General features: G+C 50.0%; 1 protein-coding gene across 1 annotated transcript in view; it reads left to right on the top strand.

The window, feature by feature from the left end:
- The window catches only part of OBSCN (obscurin, cytoskeletal calmodulin and titin-interacting RhoGEF), a 528,918-nt gene that overhangs the window by 346,437 nt on the left and 159,532 nt on the right, over positions 1–22,949 (top strand). The window contains exon 61 of the mRNA XM_073676881.1: positions 22,317–22,589. Coding sequence (XP_073532982.1) covers positions 22,317–22,589 — 273 coding nt within the window. The remainder of the gene's footprint in view (positions 1–22,316; positions 22,590–22,949) is intronic.

Here is a 22,949-nt window from a genome sequence, read left to right as displayed (position 1 = left end):
CGAGGATTTCTGGGTAAGAACTGCTCCGGCCCCAGAGGAAGAGGAGTCAACCTCCAGAAAGAACTGCTTGTTACAGTCAGGACGATGAAGCATCGGGGCAGAAGCGAAGACTTGTTTCAAGGATACGAAGGCATTTTCCACCTCGGGTCCGAAGGGCATCACACAGTACTCGTAGTGGCCATGCCGAATGTTGAATGCCGTCTTCCACTCGTTCCCCTGATGAATCCAGATAAGACTGTATGCGCCACGGAGATCTAGCTTGGTAAAGACCTTGGTGCCCTTGAGGCGATCAAACAACTCGCATATGAGAGGCAGAGGATACTTGTTTTTGATAGTGATCTGATTTAGACCCCTATAGTCAATACACGGGCGAAGAGACCCATCCCTCTTCTTGACGAAGAAGAATCCTGCTGCAGCCGGAGAGGTGGATTTCTGGATAAATCTTCTAGCAAGATTGTCTTCGATGTATTCGGACATGGCACAGGTCTCGACCAATGACAGGGGGTAAATTCGACCTCGGGGTGGTGAAGCACCAGGAATGAGGTCGATAGGACAGTCATACGGCCTATGAGGTGGTAGTGTCTCAGCCTCCTTCTTGTCAAAGATGTCAGCGTATGACCAGTAGGGTGCCGGCACGCCAGGCAAATTAGCTGGAGTGGACCGAGATTGAGCAGGACGGACAGGAACCAAGCAGGTCTTGTGACACTCCTGACCCCAGCAGAGCACCTCTCCCTAACTCCAATTCAAAACTGGCTCGTGTTTCTGAAGCCAGGGTAGTCCAAACAGTAAAGAGTGAGAGAGGCCGGACAGCACGTAGAAGGAGATTTTCTCCGAGTGTAGCATTCCTATCTGAAGAACTACAGGCTCGGTGACGAACAAAATGTCCTCTGAAAGGGGCCTTCCATCCACGGAGGAAAACGCTAATGGATTCGAAAGACGTTGAATAGGGATCTGATACTGCTCCACAATGGCCTGTTGGATGAGATTCCCAGTGGCACCGGAATCCAGATAGGCAGTCTCGAAAAAATTTATCTTACCACAGGTTATCGATACAGACATATGTGACATGCAGAAGTAGTGCTTTTGCTTTAAAAGCATTCAGCAACTATTTGAAGTTTCACAAGCATATGAGACAGGAAGTGTTGTGCTCCAGAAGCATCCCGCAACTAGAGGGGTTAATACAGTCACAGGAGAAGGGGAGTGTTTTAGCAGAGCCCCAGGGGGATTGTGGAGAAGTTGTTTACTGTCTGGCTGGAGCTGAAGAGAAAGGTGGTGTGTGTGTTCTGTATCTCACAGAAGCGTCCCTGCAAGTGAAAAGGATTCAAGTCAGTGGTGAAGCTAAGCACAGGTCAGGTAGAGTTCCTGAACTAGCAGTGCAGAGTATTGTCAGACAGAAAGATCAGGACTGGAAGAAATGCTGTCACAGGGATCATCTCCCTCAGCAAACCCCCCCCCCCTTCCTCCATCTCACTGTGCTGTAAAGAATGCTGTGTTCATTAATGTGCCTTTGCATTAGAACTGTGCTGTCCTGTACTACTGGGAAGACTGTGAACTGCTGTGCTGCTAAGGAAACTGTATTGTTTGTCACTGGAGCCTGTTGCTCATAAGACTTAACTTGCACTGGCTGTACGGCTTCTTATTACATGCTACTATTCATCCATCTATGAGGACTCTTGACAAGTTTGTCTGTTCAGCAAGTGAAGCAACCTATGTGTGTGTGCCTGAGGGTCAATACCCCTGTGTGCCTAAGAGAAGCTGCAGCATATGGTCTATGGTCGCCCTTAGCGGGAATTAGCATGTAGAGGGAGAAGAGGAAAAGTGTGTGGAAAAACACAGCAGCACAGCCCCTCAACTCAACTCTGCTACACCAGTTAAAGGTGGATCAGCCCTAAAGAAAACTCACTAGCAGCAATGGATGTGGAAATACAAATTTACTGAATTAGTGAGCTGCTTCTTCAGTTAACCTGTGAAGAATTGAGAACAGTAGCAGAACATATAAAGATGTCAGTAGAACAGATTTCCAAAGCACACAACCGCAGGCAACTGTTAGCTGCCATTAATGCAAAAATGGATGACCTGGGGGAGAAAGAAGCTGAAGACGTCATGAGGACATTCCTCCAGGAATTAACACAGTTTCTAACCAGGTTGAAGTTGGAGGATGGAGGGGCGGCACCAATTATCAAAAGCGGAATCTCCATCCACAGACTGAACTACAGGAATTGAAAGAATAATTCAAAGCCCTAACAACAGCCCTGCAGGAATCAACCAAAACCTCTGAACGGGTGACAGACTCAGACAGGACCTTTAAACTGCTCGGGTTAGATAAATCAGGAAGACAGACCTCTATAACACCATAAATCACCATAAGGAAAGAATTTAAGATCCTGGGACAGATTGGAGAGTGTGAACAGAAGAGAAACTGTCTTATATGAACTTGTTGCACCAGATCGATGCAGGGTTACAGAAAGGCTACCAGCCAGATGAGATCGTTGTGGGGGTGGTGAAAGCGATCAGCCCAAGACTGAACCTCCGTAGTATGCTAGAAATGAAGAGTCAATTGACCTTGCAACAGCTGAAAATGATTTTAAAAGGGCACTATAAAGAAGAGAGTACTTCAGAATTGTTCCACCAACTCATTAACCTCTTACAGAAAAATAATGAATCACCCCAAAGTTTCTTGTTCAGAGCAATTGAACTGAAGAATAGACTGTTGTTTGCATCCAGAGATGTAGAAGCGGACGAGAAGTTTGATGCTGGACTAGTCCAGAAGAAGTTATTGAGATCATTGGGAATCAGCAAAGACATCAAGTTGCAGCTGAAACAGTACCTAGAAGATCCTGGCATTTTGGACGAAGTCCTAATTGTAAAAATGAATGAGGCCGCTAGTTTGGAGTCAGAGAGCGAACAGAAGTTAAAGAAAGGCTCTGCTACTAAAATCACCAAAATGAGTCAGCTGAAGTTGGAGACCCCCGGTGGCTAGTCCAAAGATCATCATAGAGACATTCATAGAATCATAGAATCATAGAATGGTAGAGTTGGAGGGGACCTCCTGGGTCATCTGGTCCAACCCCCTGCTCAAAGCAGGATTCACTAGATCATCTCAGACAGATGTCTGTCCAGCCTCTGTTTGAAGACGTCCATTGAAGGGGAACTCACCACCTCTCGTGGCAGCCTGTTCCACTTATTAATCACCCTAACTGTCAAAAAGTTTTTTCTAATATCTAATCTGTGTCTCCTCCCATTTAGTTTCATCCCATTGCTTCTAGTCTTTCCTTGTGCAAATGAGAATAAAGATGATCCTTCTACAATGTGACAGCCCTTGACATATTTGTAGACAGCTATTAAGTCTCCTCTCAGTCTTCTTTTTTGCAAGCTAAACATTCCCAAATCCTGCAACCGTTCCTCATAGGACATGGTTTGCAGACCAGTCACCATTCTGGTCGCTCTTCTCTGAACTTGCTCCAGTTTGTCTATGTCTTTTTTAAAATGTGGTGCCCAAAACTGTACACAGTATTCCAGATGAGGTCTGACCAAAGAGGAGTAAAGACCGATAATGACTTCACGTGATCTAGACTGTATGCTTCTGTTAATACATCCCAGAATTGTATTTGCCTTTTTTGCTGCTGCATCACACTGTTGACTCATGTTCAGTCTATGATCTATTAGTATACCTAAGTCTTTTTCACATGTACTGTTGATTAGCTCTATTCCTCCCATTCTGTAGATGCTTTTTTCATTTTTATTGCCCAGATGTAGTACTTTGCATTTTTCCCTCTTAAAAACCATTCTGTTGGTTGCTGCCCACTGCTCCAGTTTATTTAGGTCTTTTTGAATCCTCTCTCTCTCTTCTCTAGTATTAGCTATCCCTCCTAGCTTTGTGTCATCAGCAAATTTAATCAGTTTACCCTCAATTCCTTCATCTAAATCATTGATAAAGATGTTGAACAATACAGGTCCCAGGACGGAGCCCTGTGGTACCCCACTTGAGACATTCATCCAGCTGGATGTGAAGCCATTTACAACCACCCTTTGAGTCCGATCACTAAGCCAGTTATGAATCCACCTAACAGTTGCCTGGTCCATTGCATACTTGGTCATTTTTTCAATAAGGATGGTGTGAGATACTTTGTCAAATGCTTTGCTGAAGTCAAGATATACTATATCTGCAGCATTTCCCTGATCCACCCAGTCAGTGATTCTGTCATAGAAGGAAATTAAGTTAGTCTGACATGACTTGTTAGTTACAAACCCATGCTGACTCTGGTTAATCACTTCATTCTTATTCAGGTACTTACATACATGTTGTTTAATAATTTGTTCAAAGATCTTTCCTGGTATAGAAGTCAGACTCACCGGCCTATAGTTCCCCGGGTCCACCTTCTTCCCCTTTTTGAAGATAGGAACAACATTTGCTCTTCTCCAGTCTTCTGGGACTTCTCCTGTTCTCCAAGAATTTTCAAAGATTATGGAGAGTGGTTCTAAAATTTCTTCTACGATCTCCTTCAGTACTCTGGGGTGTAATTCATCTGGACCTGGAGACTTGAACTCATTTATGTTAGCTAAATATTCCCTCACAATCTTTCTGTTTACAGATAACTTGGATTCCTCTATTCCTTTAAAAGGACAGTGAAGATCAGTTGATGTTACATTTTCTTTCTGAGAGAAAACAGATGCAAAATAGGAATTAAAAAGTTCGGCCTTCTCAACATCCTCTCTTACCATTTCTCCATTTTCATCCTGTAAAAATCCTATAGCATCTTTGACTTTTCTTTTACTTTTGACATACCCCCAAAATCCTTTTTTATTGCTTTTGACATCTCTTGCAAGCCTTAATTCATTGTCAGCTTTAGCTAACCTGATACGTGCCCTGCAGGATCTGCAGACTGCATTATAATCTTCTTTAGATATGCCTCCCTCTTTCCATTTAATAAACATTTCTTTCTTTCTTTTTAGCATGTGTTTAAGTTCTGTGTTCATCCATCCTGGTTTCCTTAAATGCTTCCCATTCTTCCTACTTTTCGGGATTGTTAATGATTGTGCTTTGAGAATCTCATTTTTAAAAATTTCCCATCCTTCCTGGACATTTCCAGTGCCACCTCCGAGAGGGAACCTTAAATCACCAACAAAAGAGAGGACCGCCAGCGCTGACTGGGAGGAAGTAATAGGAGAACTGCGAGCCGAGTTGATTCAGGTGAAAAAGTTGATTCGTTCCAGGCCAGAACTTGTATCCCTCAAACCCAGGGTTCCAAAACAGAAGATACCCGGCTTGTGAAGCGTGCCATTCATCAAATCAGAGTACGGTGTGTGTCCACTGTCTAAGATGTGGTGAGGAAGGAAATTATGCCAAGGAATGCCAATGGTCACGGTCATTTGGGTTAAAAGACAGGAGGTTACCAGTGCGGGGCGACTGGTAACCGCAACACGAAGGAGGCCCCAGAAGCAAATCCTAATCTCACCAAACCCCAGAACGGTGCATGAGGTAAAACGGCTGAGTCAGTACTATCCCCAAGTGTGTTCCCATCTACAACAGCTGCAAGGGAGACAAGGGCATCAGTTACTTAATGCCCAGTGCGGAGGTCAAACGATGTACTCCTGGGAGGAGGATTCCTCAGTCAGTAAAGATAGCCTCATCAGCCTAATCGGTGAAAGGTGCTTTATACAGTGCCAGCTAGATGGACTCCTAGTAAAAGCACTGCGGGACACAGGAGCCCAAGCGAGCCTTTTAAATGAAGAATGGAGAAGGCGCTACCTGCTAAACACTTGCCTCCAGTCACTAAAAGAACTCTTGGGACCAGAGGAACTCCACGGCAATGGCGTCATCCAGACCGAAATCCCTTTCATAGGCTGGGTGGAAGTGACTTTCCAACACAGGGCCACAGAGAACAGCAACACCATTGAGCTTTTGGTACCTTTTCTCGTGACCAGTGATCAGAAAGTGGCAGAGGATCCTATCCTGGGTTACAATGTAATCAGTGAGGTCATCACGAAACACAAGGCAGAGGCGCTGGTGGTGGATGCAATAGCTACATCACTCGCCATACAAAACGCCGTGGCGGAAAATGTGATTCATAGAGTAAAGAAAACACAGAATACAATGGACCTAAAAGAAGTCAAGGTCGACTGGCGCCCAACCATCATCCCTGCAAACCAAATGGTGGGAATGAGGTGTGGAGTCCGGGTAGAACCAGGAAGAAAAGTCCAGAAAAGACTTCATGCCAAAAGACTCTTCAGAACTTCCGGAAGGCCTAGTTCAAGGTGAGACTGTGCTTATGATCCCTACTGGTGGGTTTGCTCGAGTGACAATACCGGTGATGAATACTACGAGACATGAAATTAGACTGGATCCAAAGACTGTGTTAGGTCACATCCAAACCGTTAAAACGGTATATCCAGCCAGTTTGAGACCCGCCCAGGGGTCTACAGTGAATTCAGTCTCCCCACCAAGGAAGAGAGTTGCCCAGGGGAGGAAATTACATGGTCCACCTCGGGGTCCTGGGATCCCCCAGAACCCCTGGAACACTTGTTGTACTGAAGATCTGGCGGTAGCAAAACAGATGCTGAGAGAAGAGTGTCATGCGTGCTCCAAAGATGACTCTGATATAGGCTGTATCCCATCGTTGCATTTGAAAATCAATTTGAAAGACACGACCCCAGTAACCAGAAGTTACATGTTTGTGCCAAAACCATTACATCGTGAAGTGAAAGAATATTTACAAGATCTCATCAACAGAGGTTGGGTCCAAAAGTCGAAATCGTCTTATTCCTCTCCTATTGTCTGTATTAAGAAGAAGGACGGTACGTTGAGACTCTGTTTTGATTACCGGGAACTAAACCGAAAGCCAGTACCTGATCAACACCAGATATCAAAGATACAAGATATGCTGGATAGCCTATCAGGAAGTACCTAGTTCTCTGTCCTCGATCAGGGTAAGGCATACCACCAAGGGTTTTTCGAAGAGTTCAGTAGACCCTTAACAGCATTCATCACACCGTGGAGATTATATGGGTGGATCCGCATACCGTTTGGGCTCAGTTCAGCTCCAGCAGAATTCCTGAGGAGCATGGAGACATGTTTAGAAGGATTGAGGGACTATATCTGCCAGCCGTACTTGGATGACAATGTGGTACACAGCAAAACCTTCCGGGTGCATGTTGAACACGTAAGGACCGTATTACAACGGTATCAACAACATGGAGTTAAGTTGACCCCAAATAAGTGTGAACTGTTCAAGATACAAGTCCGATTTCTAGGGAAAATTGTGTCCTGAGAAGGATATACCATGGACCCAGCAGAAATCGCTCCGGTACTGGCCTTAAAAGATAAGCGGCCGTCTACCGTCGGGGAGTTGAGGCAGATATTAGGATTCCTCTCCTACTATCGCATTTACGTTCGGAACTTCTCCAGGATTGCCGCCCCACTATACCTCCTCTTGGGGGAAATGACAGAGACATCAACACCCACGGAGAAAAAGAAGAACGCGGGTAGGACCGGGCTTAAAATAAATAACGCCGTTTCGTCCCAACAGCCCATTCCCTGGACAGCAGACCACCAGGAAGTATTGGAAGAACTAGTAGACTACCTGATAAAACCACCACCTTGGGATATCCTGATTTCAATTTACCATTTGTTCTTCATTGTGACGCTTCTCAAGTTGCACTGGGAGCTGCCCTGTATCAGCATCAAGATGGAAAAATGAGAGTCATTGATTATGTTTCAATTTTACCATCTACATTCTGGAAAATTGGAGTTCCTGGCATTGAAATGGGCTCTGTGTGAACGATTTTAGAGATTATCTCTACTACAGCAAAGAGTTTGAGGTATACACTGACAACAACCCTTTGACCTATGTCCTTACTACAGCCAAACTGAATGCAACGGGTCAGAGATGGGTCGCTGAACTAGCTGACTTCAATTTCAGCATCAAGTACAGGCCAGGAAAATTCAATGCGGATGCTGACGGATTGTCAAGAATGCCACTAGAGTCTGAGGAGTTCATACAAGAATGCTCGGAGGAAGTCAGTCTGGAAACAATTGAGAGCACTACCCAAGCAGTACAAGATTATCAGGAGGAAAACACACCATTGTGGTGTCCGTTGATGGTGGAAAACACCATAAAAGCGAGAGAACAAGATCAACCCCGGTCTATTCAACAACTACCAAAAGGGAAAATCTATAGAGCACAACGGGAAGATCAGATAATTGGTAGAATACTGCTTTATGTGGACCAAAATCGGTTTCCAAGTAAACGGGAGAGAGATAATGAGTCACCATCAGTATCTGTTTTAATTAAAGAATGGACGAAGCTCTACCTCAGTGAAGACGGTATCCTGTATCGTAAAGGAGGAAAACAAAACGGCAGTTGGGACAACCGACTTGATCCGTGAACGTTTCTTCTGTCTGTTCATGCAGAGAGATATTAAGCCGTACGTAACCAGGGAGTGTGGATGTCTGAAAGATAAACGTCCCAACACATCCACCCGGGCACCTATGGGCAACATACAAACTACGTATCCGTTTGAGATGGTCTCAATAGACTTTCTACATCTCGAGACGTGCAAGGGTGGTTACGAATACATCTTGGTGGTGATGGACCATTTCACTCGATTTGCTCAAGCATATGCCACCACCAATAAATCGGGTCTAACAGCGGCAGAGAAGATCTTCATTGATTTTGCTTTGAGGTTTGGGTTCCCTGCGAGGTTACACCACGACCAAGGAAGAGAATTCGAGAACCAGGAAAGTACTGTAGAATTCAGAGTTCCCACACAATGCCCTATCATCCAGAGGGTAATGGACAAGTGGAATGTTTTAGCCAAACATTATTGTCGATGTTGTGCACTTTAACAGCTGACGAGAAGAAAGACTGGAAGAGTTCTCTGTCAAAAGTGGTACATGCCTATAACTGTACAAAGAGCAATGCAACGGGTTACTCACCCTTTTTCCTATTGTATGGCCGATCATCAAGACTGCCAATCGACATGTTCGATACTCCGGTGTTAGAGACTTACAGAACGTATCTGACGCGCCCCCTGGGCCAGTGTTGTTGGGGATACCCGGAGCCGGATCAGATGGGGGTTGTAGTCTCCGAGTGGCTGTGACCCGGTCCGTGCCCAGGGTGTCAAGCTCAGTGTGTGGCAGTCCTTATGATGTTACTAGATGTTCTTTTGTGTCGACTACGCCACCTGTTGAATTGCGGTCAATACGGCCGCCGCTGCAGCAGGGTCCGCTGAGGCTGGTGATGTATGTGCAGCTCGGGTAGTATAACCCCCAACGGGAGGGGTATAGCCTCAGGGGGTCAGTTGCAGAGGATGGGGGTTGTGATGGTGCAGCGAGGATTGAAATGAGACTCAGAGTCGGGCTGTGCAGTTCAGGGTTTGTTTACTTACTGCAGTTGTTCTGGTCACTCCGGCCTTAAGTGACCACCCGAGCCGTGCTGCGTCCACCAGGTCCTGGACTCAGCCAACCCCCAGGCAGTTCTGGAGCGTGGTCCTGAGCTCCCTTTCTGTCCTGTCCTCTTCTCTGGCCTTCCCCACCAGGGATCCACCTATGTCCGGCTCCCTCGGGCCTCTTGGTGGTAAACCCTTGTCTCTGGGTTCCCTGACCCTATTCCTGGTCTGCCTTCCAGGTGGATTTAGTGGGTGATCGTGGCAGATCGGTCCTGCCCACGACCTCCGGTTCCTGGCTAAGGTGTGCTGTAGCCTCTGCCAGCTTGGGATCCGGTACCCTGTTGCCAACTCTTCACCCTCTGGTCTAATTTGGGCTCTTGGAGTTCCTTCTTTCTCCCCCTCTGGGTCCTTCTTTCTCCTCTCTCTCTCTGGGCCTTGGAGCTGCTCTTTTCCTCTGCTCTGCTTCTCTGACTCAACTCTGACAGACTGACCTCACTCTGCAAAAGACCCTGTCCTAAGATGGTGCCCACCTTATATACTCCCTCTATGTGTGAGCTCAGGTGACCAGCACCCAATGAGCTCCTAGCACTACCCAGACTGCTCCCCCTATCTGCCCCTACACTACTGGGATGTTCCACCCCCCCTCCCACTCCAGCCAGGAACAGACACTGTTGTACCTGCACATTTCTCTAGTGGGAGTACCATCGGTCTGTTCCTCGGAAATGGGATGTGTGTAGTGCATGCAGCCTACTGAGCTCAGTTCCACACTCCATCCTTACCCAGGAGTGGAATATCACACCTCTGGGTTGAGGTGCAATACCCCTGTAGCAGCCGAATCCTCAGGGTGCTACATTCCCCCCTGGTAAATCACAGCACGTCCTCGGGCTGTAAGATATAAACATCCACAAACATACAATTTTTTTCATAAACATAAACATAGAAAACATCATATATTATCAGCATAAACTTTTCATATAAAACTTATCATAAATAACACTCTTGTTCCTCCGGCCACGGTGCAACTTGTGACCGGGCAAAGTGCGACAGTCTCTTGAAGAAACACGGTTTCCTATAAAACCGGTAGGGGGCGCTTTAGGAAGCGCAACTATATACAAGGGGATATGGCCGCTCTCAGTCCTCGGCCAGGTATTAGGGAGGATTGACCGCTCTCAGTCCTCGGTCAGTGGGAATAGGGACACACGGGATTAACAGTTCACTCTTGGCTGGTCCCAACGGGGAACATATTTTAAATAAGTAACAGTTCTTGGTACCCCGACGGGCAACTTTATACAGTCTCTCTCTACCGTACTTCAACGACGGCGTCCTCCTGCTCTTTCTTGTTGGTTGGTTTCAGTTTCAGACCCGTCCGGGTCCTCTTGCTCCTCCTCACACCGCAGCTCCTCCTCCGTCAGGCGATGCACATGGAGGGCGTAGGGTCCTTTGGCACACTTGTGCCGGGTGAAGGTGACCTCGTCCCCTTCATACAGGTCACGACCTCTGTGTCCCTCCGGCAGATGGCTTTCTACGTCTCTGCGGGTCACAAAGACGTCGCCGGGGGTATGATGGTCTCTAATGAAGCCCCACCCATGCTGCATGTTGAATTTTATCACAGTCCCGGTGGAAGGGGGACCATGAGCTGCACGGGGATTCCTCCTGGTCCGGCTCTTCTGCTCCGCGCTCCTTATCTGTGCTTGCTGTTCCCGGACCCGCCTCTCTCTCCGCTCCCTCTCGAAGACCTCGAGCTGCTGGCGGCAGCACTCTGCATGTTCTGCTGCGGCCGCCCGAGTCTCCTGAGTGAACCCCATGAGGTCTTCTCCGGTGGGGTCCCACTCGAACTGTGCCTCCTCCAGCGGGGGCGAGGTCCTCTTTACGGGCTTCGGAGCCGGAATCAGGGGCTCGCACATGGGCCTTGCTCTCTGGAGTTCCAGCTGAATGTACTCCTGGGGCCATATGAAGGGCTGCCCATCCGGGCACGTATGCTGGGCAAATAGATTTTCACCCAGGTGCGGCACTCTAGAGGTTGAGGGCGCGTTGATGGTAGCTGCGCCCGGGTCGACCAGGCCTTGCGACCAGGCTTGGGGCACCTTAAAGGCAAAGGGCACCGTAAGAACGGCGGCGCCCTGGGTTATTCGGCCCTGCGACCAGGCCGGTGGCTCCGCGGAGGTAGGGGCCGCTGTTGGTATTGCGGCGCCCGGGTGTACTAGGCCTTGCGACCAGGCCGGTGGTATTTCCTGCTTGGCCACGCTCGAGGTCGAGGCGTGTGACGTCACAGGGGTCGCGGCCGCGGTTTCCGTTTGAGGCCTAGTCGGCGGCGGTGACGTTGCAGCGACGGGCACGGTAGGGGGAACTTCGGGCTCTGCGACGGGGAGCTGGGGCAGGCACGCGGTTTCCCGGCTCGGGGTAGAGACGTCCCCTTTACCTGCCTCCGTCCGTTCAGCTCCCTTCTCGGCGCCGTCTCCTGCCTTCATTCCTCCTGCGCCATCCTCAGAGGCGGTCTGTCTCCTCGTCTCGGGTGGCGTGCTCCGCTGACGAGTCTCAGTCTGCTGGGCCATCTCTCGGCTCCACTCCGCCAACGTCTCTCGTTGCACCCGGGCCAACCTCTGTGCGAGGCCCTCCAGCGCGGTCTGTGCACACTCCCGGTCTCGGGGGAGCTGTGCAAGGATCTCCAGCAGGCCTTCTGGAGTGGCGACCTGCAACAGGCTCCTGACCACTGGGTCGGTGCTGCCTGGAGTGGCGGCCCGCATCAGGCTCCTGACCGCTGGGTCGGTGCTGCCTGGCTCTCCCTCCATCTCCGGGTAGGCTCTCTCTGGACTCTCTTCCAGACGTCTTGTCTCCGGGTGCGCTCTCTCCAGACTGCTCCAGGCGACACCCATCTTTGTTCTCTTCTTCTGTCTCCGCCCACATCGAGGGTGGTCCCGGGGCAACTTTAGTTCCAGGGGCAGTTCTCTTACGCTGATGGACACTTCCAGCATCACAGTCTCTGTTGGTGGGCGCGGTTTCCGCTTTTGGCGCCATTCTTCGACCTGGCCCACGATGGGAGGTGGCCTCTTGCCACCCTCTGGCACGCCCATAATGGCGTCCGCTCCCCCAAGGCGGGAAATCTTCGGAAATGGCGGGAATCGTCTCCCAGTGGCGGGAAACTCCATGGATGGCGGGAAAAAGCTGCAAATGGCGGACAACCGGCGGGAAACGACCTGTGATGGGGCCCGATGGCGGGGACCCTCCGGAACCGGCGGGAGACTTCTTTTTAAGGTAACGGTGAACTTTTCTTCAGGCACGCAGTACCCGGTTGTTGCGGGCACGTGATCCTGCCGACTACGCCAAAGTTGACGCGCCCCCTGGGCCAGTGTTGTTGGGGATACCCGGAGCCGGATCAGATGGGGGTTGTAGTCTCCGAGTGGCTGTGACCCGGTCCGTGCCCAGGGTGTCAAGCTCAGTGTGTGGCAGTCCTTATGATGTTACTAGATGTTCTTTTGTGTCGACTACGCCACCCGTTGAATTGCGGTCAATACGGCCGCCGCTGCAGCAGGGTCCGCTGAGGCTGGTGATGTATGTGCAGCTCGGGTAGTATAACCCCCAACGGGAGGGGTATAGCCTCAGGGGGTCAGTTGCAGAGGATGGGGATTGTGATGGTGCAGCGAGGATTGAAATGAGACTCAGAGTCGGGCTGTGCAGTTCAGGGTTTGTTTACTTACTGCAGTTGTTCTGGTCACTCCAGCCTTAAGTGACCACCCGAGCCGTGCTGCGTCCACCAGGTCCTGGACTCAGCCAACCCCCAGGCAGTTCTGGAGCGTGGTCCTGAGCTCCCTTTCTGTCCTGTCCTCTTCTCTGGCCTTCCCCACCAGGGATCCACCTATGTCCGGCTCCCTCGGGCCTCTTGGTGGTAAACCCTTGTCTCTGGGTTCCCTGACCCTATTCCTGGTCTGCCTTCCAGGTGGATTTAGTGGGTGATCGTGGCAGATCGGTCCTGCCCACGACCTCCGGTTCCTGGCTAAGGTGTGCTGTAGCCTCTGCCAGCTTGGGATCCGGTACCCTGTTGCCAACTCTTCACCCTCTGGTCTAATTTGGGCTCTTGGAGTTCCTTCTTTCTCCCCCTCTGGGTCCTTCTTTCTCCTCTCTCTCTCTGGGCCTTGGAGCTGCTCTTCTCCTCTGCTCTGCTTCTCTGACTCAACTCTGACAGACTGACCTCACTCTGCAAAAGACCCTGTCCTAAGATGGTGCCCACCTTATATACTCCCTCTATGTGTGAGCTCAGGTGACCAGCACCCAATGAGCTCCTAGCACTACCCAGACTGCTCCCCCTATCTGCCCCTACACTACTGGGATGTTCCACCCCCCCTCCCACTCCAGCCAGGAACAGACACTGTCGTACCTGCACATTTCTCTAGTGGGAGTACCATCGGTCTGTTCCTCGGAAATGGGATGTGTGTAGTGCATGCAGCCTACTGAGCTCAGTTCCACACTCCATCCTTACCCGGGAGTGGAATATCACACCTCTGGGTTGAGGTGCAATACCCCTGTAGCAGCCGAATCCTCAGGGTGCTACATATCCGTAGTGCGTTCGGAAATGGAAGGAACGGATGGCAGAGGTATACAACATAGGGTCCAAAGTGGTTACGCAAGGACAGAGCAAGATTAAGGAGTACTATGATCAAAAATGTTATGGAGCAGAATTGGCACGGGAAGCCGGGTGCTAGTCAAGAACGTATGTGAGAAAGGCGGTCCAGGAAAACTTAGTTCGTACTGGAAAGACAAGATTTATGTGGTCGTAAGGAGGAAAGCTGATGACAGCCCAGTGTATGAAATCCGATTGGAAATGGGAGACAAGAAAACCAGAATAATCCATCGGAATTTACTACTACCCTGTGATTATCTCCCACCACAACACCACAACACCACAACAGACGTAGACCGACATCGTCCGAGATCGACTAAGGGACCACCACGGACTGAAGCTCCGGAGGTGGATAGTGAACTTGAAAGTTCCGATGGTGAAGAACACATCGTTGTATTTCTTGGACCGGCAAGGAGAGGGATGTACCATCCTCAGGAGAGTGAACTAAGTCCTGAGGCTCCATAGTTCATACAAATGAGTACTGATGAAGTCCAGTTCAGATCTGATGATCGAACAGAGGCCCCTGAAGAGACCAATCGACACTCAGGAGGAGCAGAATTACCAGACCGTGCGGAAACAAGTGACTCAGGAGAAGTACAGGAACTTACACAGGCAGCTCCAAGAGCATCGGAGGAAGCACGGGAAATAAGTACGGCGGAAGAAACTTCTGTGACCCAAGAACCCGTGGTCTCTGAGAAACAACCCATCAGGAGGATGTCGACTCGAGAAGTGAGGAGGCCCGTGATGCTGACCTATGAGACACTTGGTGAACCGAGTCAAGTGCCAAGGACTGTCGACTGGAAACAGGTATCTCTGCCTGTGGACCAGGTATGCCCACTTGAGTGGTATTCACCACCGAGAGGCAGTATGGAAGATGTTGCCTAGTGGAAAGACTTGTTTTCATGCTTTGATTTTCCTTAAAAGACTTTGTAGAAACAAAGAACTGTTAAAGCATAGAGAGAGAGAGAGCTGGTTGAATACGTATGAAAAGCTCCAGCTGAAGAGATGCTGATTGTTTTAATTGTGTTAAGTGTTTATTTCTTACAGGCGTCCTACAAGAAAAAGGTCGTAAGAATAGGTTGTTATCAATGTTTATGAATGTTATACCAATTTGTCAATGCCAATTTCTATATGAAGCTATCCAACTTTCACCACTGTCTCAGAAATGGTCAGATTGACCAATTAAGACTAATGTCGAGGACGACATTCAAAAAGGAGGGAAGAGTGTGACGTGCAGAAGTAGTGCTGTTGCAGAGTGTGACATGCAGAAGTAGTGCTGTTGCTTTAAAAGCATTCAGCAACTATTAGAAGTAACACAAGCACATGAGACAGGAAGTCCAGCAACTAGAGGGGTTAACACAGTCACAGGAGAAGGGGAGTGTTTTAGCAGAGCCCCAGGGGGATTGTGGGGAAGTTGTTTACTGTCTGCCTGGAGCCCAAGAGAGAAAGGTGGTGTGTGTGTTCTGTATCTCACAGAAGCACCCCTGCAAGTGAAAAGGATTCAAGTCAGGAATGAAGCTAAGCACAGGTCAGGTAGAGTTCCTGAACTAGCAGTGCAGAGTATTGCCAGGCAGAAAGATCAGGACTGGAAGAAATGCTGAAACAGGGATCATCTCCCTCAGCAAACCCCCCCCCCCCCTCCATCTCACTGTGCTGTAAAGAATGCTGTGTTCATTAATGTGCCTTTGCATTAGAACTGTGCTGTCCTGTACTACTGGGAAGACTGTGTACTGCTGTGCTGCTAAGGAAACTGTACTGTTTGTCACTGGAGCCTGTTACTCATAAGACTTAACTTGCACTGGCTGTGCGGCTTCTTATTAAATGCTACTGTTCTACCGTTTATGAGGACTCTTGTTAAGTTTGTCTGTTCAGCAAGTGAAACAACCTACGTGTGTGTGCCTGAGGGTCAATACCTCTGTGTGCCTGAGAGAAGCTGCAGCACATGGTCTGTGGTCGCCCTGATTAACGGTTCACCCAGGATTCCAAAGAATTAATGTAACCTGTCTCGCCTCTATCTGAACCTAGTAGCATGCGTGTAACACATAGTCCGGGATGGAGAGAAAGAATTTTTGCCCAGGGCGACCTCTCCAAGCGATCCTAGGCAATGGAGTTTCCCGGTCTCTCTGGACAAGAGCGGATTAAATTTTCCGTGCTGCCATAGTAAAAACATCTTCCCTCGATGCGGCGGACCTCCTCTAGAGACTTGACCATTTTTACCTGGTCTACCTGCATAGCTTCTGGGGTGGATGCCGAGGCAGAGGCTTGTAGAGAGACTGGCCTTTGGAAGGTTGGTGCAAGGCGCAAAGATTTTCTCTCACAAATCACCTCCTTAGAACGCTCCTGGAACCTGATGTTGATCCGTGTGGCCAAAGACACTTGGTCGTCCAGAGAGGTGGGTATGTCACCACTGGCTAGTTCGTCCTTGATCCGCCCAGAAAGGCCCTACCGAAAGGTAGACACCAGAGCCTCGTTGTTCCAGGCCAGTTCAGACGCGAGGGTACGGAAACACACAGCGTACTGGCCCACTGTGAGGTTCCCTTGGCGTAGACGAAGAAAAGAGGAGACAGTCGAGGATGTGCGGCCGGGCTCATCGAAAACCCTCCAGAAGGCCGCAAGAAAAGCCTGGAGGTTAGACACCAGAGGATCTCCTCTCTCCCACAGGGGTTGAGCCATGCCAAGGCTTCTCTGGTGAAATAAGACATTATAAATGCCACTTTAGCCCGGTCAGAAGCGAACTGATGAGCCAGGAGCACAAAGTGCAGCGTGCACTGATTGATGAAGCCCCGACATAGAGCGGGATCACCGCCAGAGTGTGTTGGAGCAGATAGTCGGGGTCCTAAGCTGGGTGCCACACCGCCACTGGGTGCCACCGAAGCGTATGCCGCTTGGTTAGAGGCGGGCATAGCCGAGGTGAATAGGGCATTCCAAGCGGGAGTTAAAAGTCCGCAGATTGGATAGGATTGTATCCTGTTGAGATCTCTGGCGGGAGACTTCTTGGTACAGGTCTGAGAGCAAGGGAGCCTGGGAGCCACCGGATTCTATGGCCTGTGCAAAGTGTTACGGGTCCGGATGGTGGAACCAGTGTGCCGTGCTACAAGGAGGGACCAGAGGGGCGTAACTAAGTGCCTATCCGGACCGACCCCGGCTTAGTCGACTTCGTGAACCAAGGAGGGACCGGGAAGGTGAACCAGATGCCACACTGGGACCGACCTCGTGCGAGAGCAGGCGACTCCCACGGGACTGACAGCCGAAGCAGACAGGCACGGCAGATGGGCTGGCAGATGAGCTCGGCTGGTAGGCAGGCAGCGCTAGAAAACAGACAGGTGGTCACGGCTGATGCAGGCAGGCGGGCACGGCTGATATATAGGCTGGCGGGCACGGCTGATATACAGGCTGGCGGGCATCGCTGATAGACTGGCAGGCACGGCTGATAGACTGGCTGGTGGGCACGGCTGATAGACAGGCTGGCGGGCACGGCTGATAGACAGGCTGGCAGGCACGGCTGATAGACTGGCTGGCGGGCACGGCTGACAGACAGGCTGGCGGGCACGGCTGATAAACAGGCTGGCGGGCATGGCTGATAAACAGGCTGGTGGGCACGGCTTATAGACTGGCTGGTGGGCACGGCTGATAGACTGGCGGGCACGGCTGATATACAGGCTGGCGGGCACCGCTGATAGACTGGCAGGCACGGCTGATAGACTGGCTGGTGGGCACGGCTGATAGACAGGCTGGCGGGCACGGCTGATAGGCTGGCGGGCACGGCTGATAGGCTGGCGGGCACGGCTGATAGACTGGCTGGCGGGCACGGCTGATAGACTGGCTGGCGGGCACGGCTGACAGACAGGCTGGCGGGCACGGCTGATAAACGGGCTGGCGGGCATGGCTGATAAACAGGCTGGCGGGCACGGCTGATAAACGGGCTGGCGGGCATGGCTGATAAACAGTCTGGCGGGCAGCACTGGAATCTGAGGGCTGGAGCAAGTGTTAGAACACAAGCAACAACTTTGCACAGGCACCTCCATTTTGGAGGAGGTGCCTTAAATAACCGAAGCCCTCCGGCCACTGGCTGGGGACATTTTAGGACGGCGTGCGGCCCCTTTAAGAGGTAGGGAGCGCACGTGGCGTAAGTACAGTGCCTAGGGATCTGCGCGCAGTGCGCGCACCCCGGGCGGTTACGGCAAGGGAGCCGGAATGAGAAGCGGATGACGCCGACCGGAGCCACGGCAGGAGGCAGAGATGCCGACGCTACAATAATATACAGTGTATTACACTCCGGTGCAGTCACCCTCGGTCAGTAATGCATTATAATATACGGTGTATTACACTCCGGTGCAGTCATCCTCAGTCAGTAATGCATTATAATATACGGTGTATTACACTCCGGTGCAGTCACCCTCGGTCAGTAATGCATTATAATATACGGTGTATTACACTCCGGTGCAGTCACCCTCGGTCAGTAATGCATTATAATATGCGGTGTATTATACTCCGGTGCAGTCATTCTCTGTCAGTAATGCATTATAATGTACTGTGTATTACACTCTGGTGCCGTCACCCTCGGTCAGTAATGCATTATAATATACGATGTATTACACTCCGGTGCAGTCATTCTCCGTCAGTAATGCATTATAATATACGGTGTATTACACTCCGGTGCAGTCACCCTCGATCAGTAATGCATTATAATATACGGTGTATTACACTCCGGTGCAGTCACCCTCGGTCAGTAATGCGTTATAATATGCGGTGTATTATACTCCGGTGCAGTCATTCTCTGTCAGTAATGCATTATAATGTACTGTGTATTACACTCTGGTGCCGTCACCCTCGGTCAGTAATGCATTATAATATACGATGTATTACACTCCGGTGTAGTCATTCTCCGTCAGTAATGCATTATAATATACGGTGTATTACACTCCGGTGCAGTCACCCTCGGTCAGTAATGCATTATAATATACGGTGTATTACACTCCGGTGCAGTCACCCTCGGTCAGTAATGCGTTATAATATGCGGTGTATTATACTCCGGTGCAGTCATTCTCTGTCAGTAATGCATTATAATGTACTGTGTATTACACTCTGGTGCAGTCACCCTCGCTCAGTAAGGCATTATAATATACGGTGTATTACACTCCGGTGCAGTCATTCTCCGTCAGTAATGCATTATAATATACGGTGTATTACACTCCGGTGCAGTCACCCTCGCTCAGTAAGGCATTATAATATACGGTGTATTACACTCCGGTGCAGTCATTCTCCGTTAGTAATGCATTATAATGTACTGTGTATTACACACTGGTGCAGTCACCCTCGCTCAGTAAGGCATTATAATATACGATGTATTACACTCCGGTGCAGTCATTCTCCGTCAGTAATGCATTATAATATATGGTGTATTACACTCCGGTGCAGTCATCCTTGGTCAGTAATGCATTATAATATACGGTGTATTACACTCCGGTGCAGTCACCCTCGGTCAGTAATGCATTATAATATACTGTGTATTACACTCCTGTGCAGTCATCCTTGGTCAGTAATGCATTATAATATACGGTGTATTACACTCCGGTGCAGTCATCCTCGGTCAGTAATGCATTATAATGTACGGTGTATTACACTCCGGTGCAGTCATCCTCGGTCAGTAATGCATTATAATGTACAGTGTATTACACTCCGGTGCAGTCATCCTCGGTCAGTATTGCATTATAATATACGGTGTATTACACTCCGGTGCAGTCAGCCTTGGTCAGTAATGCATTATAATTTACAGTGTATTACACTCCGGTGCAGTCATCCTCGTTCAGTAATGCATTATAATATATGGTGTATTACACTCCGATGCAGTCACCCTCGGTCAGTAATGCATTATAATATACGGTGCATTACACTCCGGTGCAGTCATCCTCGGTCAGTAATGCATTATAATATATGGTGTATTACACTCCGATGCAGTCAGCCTCGGTCAGTAATGCATTATAATATACGGTGCATTACACTCCGGTGCAGTCATCCTCGGTCAGTAATGCATTATAATGTTCGGTGTATTACACTCCGGTGCAGTCACCCTTGGTCAGTAATGCATTATAATATATGGTGTATTACACTCCGGTGCAGTCACCCTCGGTCAGTAATGCATTATAATATACGGTGTATTACACTCCGGTGCAGTCATCCTCGGTCAGTAATGCATTATAATTGTAACATCCCTGGTGGCGTGCTTGCATAGTGCACCACCTCCCACTATGCAAGACCGCAATCTTACCTGTCAGTCCAGCCGGCAAACCTTGCTCCAGTTCATGCTGTGTGCATGTCTGTTGTCTGATTGCTTAGGGTGGCGGCCCGGTTACTTCCTGATTCTTATAGCTGCTGTGGCCGTACTCCTAATGCGTCCACAGCCTATTGCTGTGAGTCACTGGATATTTAAACCCCCTCCACCCAGAAGGAGGTGCCTGAGCAACACTACTATCAGTGTGCTCCTTGCCTCTGAGTTGCCAGGTCTTGTCTTGTATCTAGTCTGTTTTTGCCACCCTGGGGGCTGCATACCCAGGCCTGTTATCTCTGATTTCTAGTCTGTTTCCGCCACTCTGGGGGCTGTATACCCAGGCCTGTTATCTCTGACTTCTAGTTTGTTTCCGCCACTCTGGGGGCTGTATACCCAGGCTTGTTCTTGTATCTCGTTGCAGTAGCAGTTCCTGTCTGAACTGTATCCTAGCCTGTTACCTGTTTGTCTCTATGTCCGTACCTTCCCTTTTCCTGCAGTTTCTGAACCTGCACCTAACTCCAACTCGCTGTCTCTGTACTTCTGTTTGTGAGTTTTACTTCTACTTCATAGTAAGTACCTTGTGTGTATCTGGTTCTGCTTGTCCCTTTTCCCTTCCTCCATATCTACCTCCAGTGTTCTAGACATCTTCCTGCATTTTCCAGTCTGTTCCATGTGAACAGAGCCCTGTCCTCTCTGCCTGCACCTTCAGCCCTGTTCTGCTCTGCCTTGTCCACCGCACCTGCGGTTTCTCTCTGCTCTGTCTTGCCCACTGCTCCGGCGGTTCCTCTCTGCTCTGCCTTGCCCACCTTTCCAGTGGTTCCTCTCTGCTCTGCCTTGTCCACCGCACCTGCGGTTTCACTCTGCTCTGCTTGCTTACCGCACCGGCGGTTTCGCTCTACTCTGCCTTGTCCACCGCACCTGCGGTTTCGCTCTGCTCTGCTTGCTCACCGCTCCGGTGGTTCCTCTCTGCTCTGCTTTGTCCACTGCACCTGCTGTTTCACTCTGCTCTGCTTGCTTACCGCAGCAGCATTTTCGCTCTGCTCTGCCTTGTCCACCGCAGCTGCGGGTTCGCTCTGCTCTGCTTGCTCACCGATCCGGCAGTTCCTCTCTGCTCTGCCTTGTCCACCGCTCCAGCGGTTTCGCTCTGCTCTGCCTTGTCCACCGCTCCGGCGGTTTTGCTCTGCTCTGCCTTGTCCACCGCACCTGCGGTTTCGCTCTGCTCTGCCTTGCTCACCGCACCGGCAGTTCCTCTCTGCTCTGCCTTGTCCTCCGCTCCGGCGGTTTCGCTTTGCTCTGCCTCTGTCTACCGCACCTGCGGCTCTATTCCTGTCTCCCAGTCTGTACTGCAACCTATCCAGCCTGCGCTCCAACCTGCTAGTACCTCCCTGTCTGCACTCCAGCCGTGCTTGCCAGTACCCACCTGTCTGCATACCAGCCATGCTTGCCAGTATCCACCTGTCTGCATACCAGCCGTGCTTGCCAGTGCCCACCTATCTGCATACCAGCCGTGCTTGCCAGTACCCACCTGTCTGCATACCAGCCGTGCTTGCCAATACCCACCTGCCTGTATGCCAGTCTAACCTGCCTGTTCCTGCATTCCCCGGTGTGGGTCAACAGCTGTGACCGGGGTCTGACCTGGAGTAGCACCTGGTCCCTCCTCTCGGTTCCTCCTTGGTTCACGGAATCGACTGCGCTGCCGTGCGACCTTGGTCTTATCGGGTTGATACTTAGTTACGCCCCTCCAGGCACTCCTCGGTTCATGGTACAGTGGGATCACTAATCACGCTCACGCCAGTCAGTCCGGGCGCGAGCGTAACAATAATATACGGTGTATTACACTCCGGTGCAGTCATCCTTGGTCAGTAATGCATTATAATATATGGTGTATTACACTCCGGTGCAGTCATCCTCGGTCAGTAATGCATTATAATATACGGTGTATTACACTCCAGTGCAGTCATCCTAGGTCAGTAATGCATTATAATTTACGATGTATTACACTCCGGTTGGTTGGGCTGATGAGTCAATGTTTCTGTTTTCTTCTAGAGAGGAATAAGATTTTGCAGGGTCTGGAGAACGTGGAGGCTCTGGAGGGCGGAGAGGCTCTCTTTGAGTGCTACTTGGCTAAGCCGGAGTGCTACAACTACAACTGGCTGGTGGATGATGATCCGGCCAAGACTTCCGACAGCGTGGAGATGGTTTACTTTGAGAACGGCCGCAGACATCTCCTCCTGCTGAAGAATCTGAGGATGGAGGACAGCTGCAGGGTGACATTCATGGCCGGGGACGCCGTATCCTCAGCTTTCCTGAGTGTGCGAGGTGAGGAGAGCAAGAAATATCTGTCTGTGGACACTCATCTAAAGTGGTGTGGGATAATAGAGGGTGATGGGGGGCCATGGTGGGACTCTGAATCTATTGTGTAATAATGGCTGTGGAGGGTGATATGGAAGAATACTGTTTTAATAAGGTTAATAAAGACCTAAAGTACACAGGTCCCCATCCCCATTGTCACCTCAAGGGCGACCTTTCAGTCAAATGTGTTTGACATGTGGACTCTGCCGACCCTCAGATCTGACACCTAGACTCTGCCCACCCTCAGATCTGACACCTGGACTCTGCCGACCCTCAGATCTGACACCTGGACTCTGCTGACCCTCAGATCTGACACCTGGACTCTGC

The sequence above is a fragment of the Phyllobates terribilis genome, unplaced genomic scaffold (genome assembly GCF_046119375.1).
Source record: "Phyllobates terribilis strain yellow unplaced genomic scaffold, ASM4611937v1 Scaffold_4__5_contigs__length_816908805, whole genome shotgun sequence".
Taxonomy (NCBI): domain Eukaryota; kingdom Metazoa; phylum Chordata; class Amphibia; order Anura; family Dendrobatidae; genus Phyllobates; species Phyllobates terribilis.
Note: the sequence above shows the minus strand (reverse complement) of the source record. Positions and strands in the feature narration are given on the sequence as shown.